The sequence below is a fragment of the Bidens hawaiensis genome, unplaced genomic scaffold, assembly GCF_021521415.1.
Source record: "Bidens hawaiensis isolate Kalapana, Puna unplaced genomic scaffold, B.hawaiensis_p1.1 tig00031815_1, whole genome shotgun sequence".
NCBI lineage: Eukaryota > Viridiplantae > Streptophyta > Magnoliopsida > Asterales > Asteraceae > Bidens > Bidens hawaiensis.
The window spans coordinates 1-9274 of NW_027505225.1; the positions used below are offsets into that span (position 1 = coordinate 1).

Sequence of the window (9274 nt, forward strand, 5' to 3'; positions counted from 1 at the left end):
TTTTGTACTGTACCTGACGAGGTATGGACAAAAGATCTGACCAAAGATACGACAGCTCACTGACAACAGTATGACGAGCAGCCGCTCTTGTACTGTATGTCACTATTAGCCGCTGCCTACTCACCAACCTGTCGGAGGACGTGCATAGCCTGCAGTTGGTGGAACAGGAATAGTACACAGCCGGCCTGGTCACTATCAGCCGCTGCCTACCCACCAACTACCAGCATGGCATGTGCGTAGCCCACAGTTGGCAGAACAGGAACACTATTCAGCCGGCTGTACCTTCTTGGAAACCTACCTTCGGCTATAAATACTCCAACACCTTGGAATGGTATTATCATCTCATCTTATCTTATATCTTATACCTGATATCTGCTCTAGTCATTCTCTTAATATACACTTATATTCAAGAGCAATCTAGTCTGATTCTCACGCCGGAGGGTGGTCACAAGGAGGTACCCCCCCCCCCCTTCTCATTGACGAGCTCACGGTGTCTGTTTTGCAGGTTATCAGAAGAATAACCATCTTGCCGAGTCTAACCCTCGTGGGAAACATCTATTTAACCCCCAGATTATCCGTAATCTGCCCGGAGTCGATTAATGTTTCTTCACCAATGAAAATCAAACATCAACTTATTAGTTGGGGTTCACTTAATTAATGTTCCTCACTTAACCCCAACTTCCAACTAACTCACTCCAAACCGACACTCTCCTTTAATTCATTCATACACATACACACATACATATACTAAAATACTAAGCCAACACCCCTATAAATTGCAACCATTGACAACGTTTTCTAGCACCAACAACCTTACAATCATTAAGATCAAAAACCTAAATATTTTCCCACAACTTCAAAAATGGCAAGAATGGTAATGATGTTTCTATGTGTAGTGGTGACTTGCATGGTGGTGGCTGCACCCTATGCTGACGCAGCCATTACCTGCGGCCAGGTGGCCAGTAAACTGGCCCCATGCTTGGGCTACCTAACAAAAGGTGGGGCCGTGCCACCTACGTGTTGCACTGGGGTAAAAGGACTCAATAGCTTGGCTAGCACAACACCAGATCGCCAGGTGGCATGTAAATGCTTAAAGAGTGCTTACTCGTCTAGCATCAACGTCGGGAATGCCGCCAGTCTCCCTGGAAAGTGTGGTGTCAACATCCCTTACAAAATTAGCCCAAGCACTGATTGCACCAAGTATGTTCACACTTCACTTATATGCTTCAATTAATTTAAATTTGAACTATTTTTTATTTTGGATCATAAAGACATGCATGCATGTACTTTTGCAAGCTACCTATTTTTATGTCCTTATTTAAATTTAATTTTTTTTTAATTTTATATATCTTTTATCAATTGATTGCAACTGAATTGAAACCGAGATTAAGATCGAGGTTGCAAGTTTTGTGACTGGATTTTGATCCTTTCGCTAAATATGCAACCGTTATGATTGATTTCAGTGGGAAACCAGTTGCTAATTTTGGCGACGATTTTTCGATCACAATTGCAAAGTTTCCTAGTACTTATAGTTTATATTTTGCATATTTATTTTTTTCAGGGTGCAGTGAGGATATATGGGATAGTATTGTATGGAAGAAAGATGTATGAGTTGGAAGTTTGGAAGAATGATTACTTATGATAAATAAAGATCACTGTTTTGTTATAAGAAGACATATATGTATGGTTGTGTATGTCTCTTTGATTTGTAATTCCTTCGGTTTTTTATTAATATATCCTTGTTATATTTACACGTATGTCTAAGGCAAATTCCCATCACCCATGGCATTTTCAATACCTATAAATTGTCAACCTTTCTTAATAAAGAAAATGGACACGTTTGAAGTATTATAAGTGTTGGATACACATTAATAGTTACTATATTTTTTTAAGTTAAAAATTTTGTGGTTTATTACTTATTATTCTTTTGGTAAAAAGGCCGAAGTCTTGACAAACATTTATTAATAAACATTCATAATTCAATTATCGAAGTTCCGTGGGGCCGTCTATAAATAGTCTGCTAACTCACAAGTAAGCAATAACCGACTAACCAGCCTATCATCATAGGGTTTACTGGTATCGCGTACTTGCGGGCCATGAGAGTATTTTTTAGACCGGCTAAATTACACACCCTTTAGACATGTTTGGAAATATATATTTAAAAGTTTTGTCCACCATAACACTAGTACACTCAACAACTTAAAAAAAGAAGCAAAATTTTACACATATCTTGATACCACTAAGCTACAATAGTACAATTGTTTTGGTTGAAATGTGTAGTACTCTTAAGCTTCTTTCTATTTTTGTTTATAGCTTTTAAAATATAATTTAATTATTATAAAATTTTGAATATACTGTCACGACGTGCTTTTAGTGCCCCCAATGTATGCGAATTTATTACGAGTTTTACTTTAGCTCGGTGAACTGACCATACTTAGTAAAAGAAGTTTTATCAGCATCCAAAGACTGGTAATAACTTACAAAAGTGTTCTTGATCTCCCACTAGATGATGTCAAAATAACATATTCGATAATTGTGTGTGTGTGTGGAGCCCACTAGCTCATTTGAAACCAGCATGGAATCTCGACCAAGTGGGCCAGATTTGGGTACGGACGAGAACCATAATGGTGACGTTTGAAACTGTTGTGGGTTTGGAAATCCGGACGAACTCCATGTTGGAGCGTTGTGGGTGCTCTAAGTGATTATCGTGGATCTAATGCTTTTGTTAAGTCCGTCTGGAAAGAAAAAATTAATAACGGATAAAATAGAATATGATAAATTAAACTATCTCTAGTTGTATAGCCACTTATATGAATATATAAACTTTTATGAAACTTATTTTAAAAAGGTATGAATATTTCTTAAAAATAACGAAAAAAGAAATTAAAATACTAGTTAAAGAAAATGCTTTAATAAACGATTTCAAAAAAAAATTTAGAACAAGTGTTATTTTTCCTTTAATTTATTCTATTCAAAAAAGCGCTTCTTATTTACATTTTAGGTTTTTCAAAAACTTTTAACCTTTAAAGTTTTTAAAGTGGTTTTTAATTCTTTTAAATGTGTTTTTGAAGTTTTTTATATAATAACCTATAACAAGTAAAAAAGAGGTACATTTAACCTAACACTGTTTAAACGGTTAATCGAGTAACTAGCTAACAGCCCGGTTCAATAACCGATAAGACAATTCTAGATGAGTAATTCTTATTGCTATGTATTTCCTTATTTTAGGAGAGATGGGTCCAACTTAATGATAAAAATGTCAAACATTGTCGACAATGACAATGTTGGTTTGTTCGCAATCTAATTAAAACCGTAGTCAATTATAACTAATCAATGTTAAACCCAACCCAACTAACTCCAAACCAACCCCTTTCTTTTAATCCATTCATATACTTACACATAAGCCGTGACGGACCTACACCAAATGTGTTGGTGTCGGCCGACCATGTGAAATTTTTTTAGAAGTATATATATGTCCTCTTTTGACCTCTGAGAAATGGTTTCCTGTGTTCGCCACTGCACATAACTACATGGTCCAACACACCTATCTATTGTAACCTTAGACAACATGTCTAGCACCAACAACCTTACAAACAATTTTTTTTTCAAGGCCTATTTTATAAAACCACAAAATAAAAGGGACCACTAACAAGATGCAAGGATCTCTAAGTTACAAGAAATAAAAAAGAAAAACTACAAATACAGCTAACTAACCCATACAAGTAAATGAACAGTTAACGAAGTTAAAACGACACCACTACTCCCATTCTAGTCCCAGTCTCTTGTTTCGATTACTTTCGCCATTAAGAAGGCCTTATTCTTAAAAATCATTTCGTGTCTTATTAACCAAATCATCCAATATGTTACTAACATAACCACTTTAATTACTTCACATTCCACCTTATTTTCTTTGAGCTTGGAAGGACATTCTATGATCTCTCATACAGAATCAAATGAGGTATAACATGGCAGGTTGACCCATTCAATGCGCCACCTTACACCGAACCATCAAATGTGAAGACGATTCCGTCGCACGGATTTAACAAATACCAAGAGCATATTGAACTTTTATATTTTATTATCTTGCACGAACATATAAATATTAATATTAAATTACTCTGGTAAATGGTTATTGTTTGCAGGGAGGCTTGAAGAGTGTGTGAGCCGCACCATCGGCCTGGGCACATAAGGTTCGGGGGCACAAACTTTTTTATACATATTACATATATATATATATATGTTTATTGGTATGAAAAATAAGGTTATTTGCAATGTTTTATGAGATAAGTACATGTTCATAATGGTTTGTGCTTATAATAAACCGGTCGATAAAAGTTTTATCCATGTACGCTAGCGAATAAAAAATATTCGTTAAGACATACGGGCCTTTTTATTTTTGCTCGGCCGGGGTATTTAAATTCTCGGAGACGTCCCTGATTATTTACAGGGTGTAGTGAGGATGGGATAGTACTATTGTATGGAAGAAGGATGTCTGAGTTGGAAGTTTGAAAGCATAATTATTTATGATAAATAAAGACCACTGTTTTGTTATAAGAGGACATATAATTATTTATGATAAAAAGGAAAAAGAACACTTGTAATTATTTATGATAAATAAAGACCAGTGAGGCTATGAGGTTTTGTATGTCTCTTTGAATATTTGTAATTCCTTCGGTATTATTGTTCTATAATTATATTGGTGAGTTATATTGTCACATATTTCATGTTTATTTTTGTGCTCAAGCTTGATAAAAGCTCTAAATCAATCTAAAAAGCTCACACAAACTCGATTTTGTTGCAACCTTTTACACTGTAAATGCTCTATATCTTGATTACTATTCAAAATATTATTTTCCTAGCTTTGATACTATCGTTGTCTATCAATTCACCCAAAATCAAATTTACTCAACATCCTAATATTTACTCTTTCATAAAAAAGATATATGCACTCATGTCCTCTATTAAAAGAAAATGCAAGTTTGTGTTGGAAATTTTGGACTAATAATATTAATTAGTATACTAATTAATAACGAGTCCAAGAGTATAAATGAATGTGATATCGATGCTCTAAAATATGTGGTTAAAAAACTTGAACTTTGGTGAAATGAAATTGGGTTTGTCCCACATTGGTAAAAGGAAAAACTAAGAAGTGGTTTATAAGGAGGAGGACTCACAATATTATATTCTTGTATAACAAGACACACTTAGTGGCACTAGCATAAGCGCCTTAGTATTTTTGCAGGAATAAGCTGGTTCGGGACAAGTGTCGTGTTTTGAGAGGATGTATACCAGAGGTCGCCAAGTGTTGCTCCAGGTAGTGAGTCACCACGCCACATGTCGCAGCTTCCTTGCATTGTCTCCAAGTGTTGAAAGAGTGTGCAAATTGTATTCTTGTATAACAAGACACACTTAGTGGCACTAGCAAGGGTGCGAAGCACGAGCTCGGGCGATGAGAGCAATGTGGCAGCTTCCTTGCATTGTCTCCAAGTGTTGAAAGAGTGTGCAGATTGTATTCTTGTATAACAAGACACACTTAGTGGCACTAGCAAGGGTGCGAAGCACGCGACACGCACGAGCTCGGGCGATGAGAGCAATGTGGCGCTTTGATGGCGCACTTTCCACTTCGCACGCTCGCATCGCCGCGAGCCGTTTAAGGGCCGCCCGCCTTAGTATGTTTGCAGGAATAAGCTGGTTCGGGACAAGTGTAGTGTTTTGAGAGGATGTATACCAGAGGTCGCCAAGTGTCACTTCAAGTAGTGAGTCACCACGCCACATGTCGCAGCTTCCTTGCATTGTCTCCAAGTGTCGAAAGAGTGTACAGACTGTGACAAGTGTCATGATGACTCATGACATGTGCCTGCTATAAATAGTAGGTTTACGCTATACACAACAAAAACAAATGCAATACCTACTATAAATAGATAGTTCAGTTCGTTTAACCATAAGTTCGATATTTGTTAAGTTTAAAGTCTCGTATACTCTAGTACAGGTATAGTTCGGGTGCTAGGTTAATCCCAGCAGTACACACTGTTGCGGCTGTTGTACCCTGGGAGACAGACGGTTCACGTGGGTGGCCCGAAATTTGTTTTAAGGGACCTCTGTTAAACAGAAATCCTCAGCCAACACCCGTTTTATGTTGTTCTCGTTTATTTATGTACTTTTGTTTCCTTTATTATATTATGTAATTTTATTTTATAAGGTTGTTTTGGTTCCCTTAGCACTTATATTGTAATCAATATATTTAAAGTTTATTGTTATACTTTAATTTTGTGAACGGCGGTTCTACAGTCTGCTCCTTAAAATTTATACAAGAGGCTATTAGAATTTGAATATTTCTTGATGATGGTGGTGTTATTAAAGGAATCATACCCCATAATCCAAGATGAGTAGCTATGTTTTTGCATCGTACTATTAAGGATTTTGATTTAGGTTTTTTGTATACCTAAATGCTTCCATTTTTTTTATTCTTTTAGTTTTTGTTAACTTTAGTTTCTATTAATTGTACGTTTATATCTATGTAAGTGTTCGGACAGGGACGAGTTCGCGTTAAATGTACATTTATGCCTATGTACGTGTTCGGGTCAGGACGGGTTCATGTGTTGGACTGGTTTATGTTTTAAGAGAAATTCTAATTCGCCTCCCTGAAATATATCGTCAAGGTACTCCGCTCCGATAGGGTAGGCGAATACCTAAGTGATGCTTTTCAAAGTCATCTTAGAGATTGTGGAATTATTTCACAGCTCACTCCTCCTGGTACTCCTCAACATAACGGAGTATCCGAGAGGAGGAATCGAACACTGTTGGACATGGTTCGATCAATGATGGCACGAAGCTCACTACCACCATCATTTTGGGGATATGCGCTACTTACAGCGGCTCGTATTTTGAATATGGCCCCGACCAAAAAGGTGGATCGAATACCCTATGAAGTGTGGCATGGAAAGGTTCCATCCTTTTCATATTTAAGGGTATGGGGATGCATAGTTTATGTTAAACGTGACACCCCAAATAAGCTTGAGGCTCGATCCATCAGGTGTATCTTCATAGGATACCCAAAGGATGATATAGGATATATATTCTATGATCCTAGTGAACAAAAGGTGTTTGTTTCACGCAAAGGATACTTCTTAGAAACTAAGTTCCTTATGGAAGGACCTAGTGAAAAGAGAGTGGAACTTGAAGAGGTTCAAGAATCACTGGATGATACACAGTTGGTCGGTACTAGTTTTCAACACGAGGATGTTGAAAGTGATCAAATGGTTGATCATACACACGTTGCTCGCAGATCTAGTAGGATTAGTCAACCTCCCGAGAGATATGGATTTCTCGTGAATGATTGCTACTTGGTCGATTCGGATGAACCGATCTCCTACAAAGATGCTATGTCACAACCTGATTGTGACAAGTGGCTTGAAGCCATGAGCGCCGAGATGCAATCCATGCACGATAACCAAGTTTGGGAATTGGTTGATCGTCCACTTAACTCCAAACTGGTTGGATGTAAGTGGGTCTTCAAGAAGAAGACCGATATGCATGGAAATCTAGATACTTACAAAGCACGACTTGTAGCAAAAGGTTTCACACAAACTCAAGGGATTGATTATGATGAAACCTTCTCGCCGGTCGCGATGCTTAAGTCGATCAGGATATTATTTGCCATTGCAGCCCATTTTGATTATGAGATATGGCAGATGGATGTCAAGACCGCTTTTCTTAATGGATATCTTGAGGAAGATGTCCATATGGTTCAGCCTGAAGGTTTTGTCGATCCATCTAATCCTGACAAAGTATGTAAGTTAAGGAAATCAATCTACGGGTTGAAACAAGCATCACGGATGTGGAATCATCGTTTTAATGAAGAAATCAAAGCGTTTGGTTTCGTCCAAAACGGTGATGAGGCGTGTGTGTATAAATGGGCTAGTGGGAGTATAGTCATGTTCCTTATTTTGTATGTCGATGATATACTTTTATTTGGAAACGATATACCAAGTATGGAAAGCGTTAAAGCGTGGTTAAGTAGTCGTTTCTCAATTAAGGATCTTGGAGAAGCGACATATATCTTGGGAATAAAGGTCTATAGGGATAGACAAAGGAAATTGATCGGACTCAATCAAAGTGCATACATTGATAAAATCATGAAAAGGTTCAGGATGGAAAACTCTAAGAAAGGTTTGGTACCTATTCCTAGAGGAACCGTGTTAAGCTCATCCCAAAGTCCTAGCTCTAAGGAAGAGCAGGATAGGATGAAGCATGTTCCTTATGCTTCGGCAATAGGATCTATTATGTATGCAATGATGTGCACTAGACCGGACGTCTCGTATGCTTTAAGCATAACGAGTAGATACCAGCACAACCCAGGTGACAGTCATTGGATGGCTGTCAAGAATATATTAAAATACCTTAGAAGGACTAAGGATATGTTTTTAATATATGGGTCTGGTGAGGAGGAACTCGTCGTAAAGGGTTACGTGGATGCGAGTTTCCAAACTGACCGAGATGATTCTCGGTCACAGTCGGGATATGTCTTCATTTTGAATGGAGGCGCTGTCTCTTGGAAGAGTTCGAAGCAGGATGTTGTCGCGTTATCCACTACAGAATCTGAGTACATCGCCGCTTCAATGGCAGCCCAAGAGGCTGCATGGATGAAAAAGTTCATCATGGATCTAGGGATTATCTCTACCATTCAGGAGCCCCTAGAGATATTCTGTGACAATGAGGGTGCTATTGCACAGATCAAGGAGCCTCGTGCTCATCAGAAAACGAGGCACATTGAGCGCAGATTCAACTACATAAGGGATGAAGTTGAAAAGAGAAAGATATGTATTCATAAAGTTCATACCGATCAAAATATTGCGGACCCACTCACGAAGCTCCTCGATAGGCCAAAGCATGAGGGTCATGTTTGTGCATTAGGACTTCGGTATTCTAGTGAGTGGATTTAATCTGTATTTAGTGTTTGTATAAGAACGAATGTAATGGGTATCTCATGAAAATTAATTATGTTTTAATTATTCAATGAGTTATGTTCTATATTTGCATGTTTAATCCATGAATGACTTATGTTGTTCTAAACGTCCATAGTCGATCATACTTGTGGGAACAAGTATGAAGTTAAGACTATTATGAACCCGGATTGGTTGATATTCATGTGATGAATATAGGGCATAGGTTTGCCACCAAGGTTCATAGATATTTGTGGGATACAAATATTGGACATGATCCGCTCTCAAGGATCACTGCATGGAGTTAGTGCAACTGATCATAAGTAATCCTT

At 37.7% G+C, this 9274-nt stretch overlaps 1 protein-coding gene across 4 annotated transcripts; it reads left to right on the plus strand.

Annotated features, from left to right (window-relative positions):
- The first annotated feature begins 787 nt into the window (after positions 1-787).
- Positions 788-4570, plus strand: LOC143611628 (non-specific lipid-transfer protein-like). Of its 4 annotated transcripts, XM_077085804.1 has the most exons (3): positions 788-1200; positions 1562-1577; positions 4460-4553. In XM_077085804.1, the coding sequence occupies exons 1-2, from the start codon at positions 863-865 to the stop codon at positions 1569-1571; spliced, it is 348 nt and encodes a 115-aa protein (XP_076941919.1). In that variant the 5' UTR covers positions 788-862; the 3' UTR covers positions 1572-1577; positions 4460-4553. The 4 variants fall into 4 exon arrangements, with proteins under 4 accessions (XP_076941919.1, XP_076941920.1, XP_076941921.1 ...); XM_077085805.1 differs by lacking the exon at positions 1562-1577 and having other exon boundaries at positions 4448-4570; XM_077085806.1 differs by lacking the exon at positions 1562-1577 and having other exon boundaries at positions 788-1204; positions 4455-4564.
- The last annotated feature ends 4704 nt before the right edge of the window (positions 4571-9274 follow it).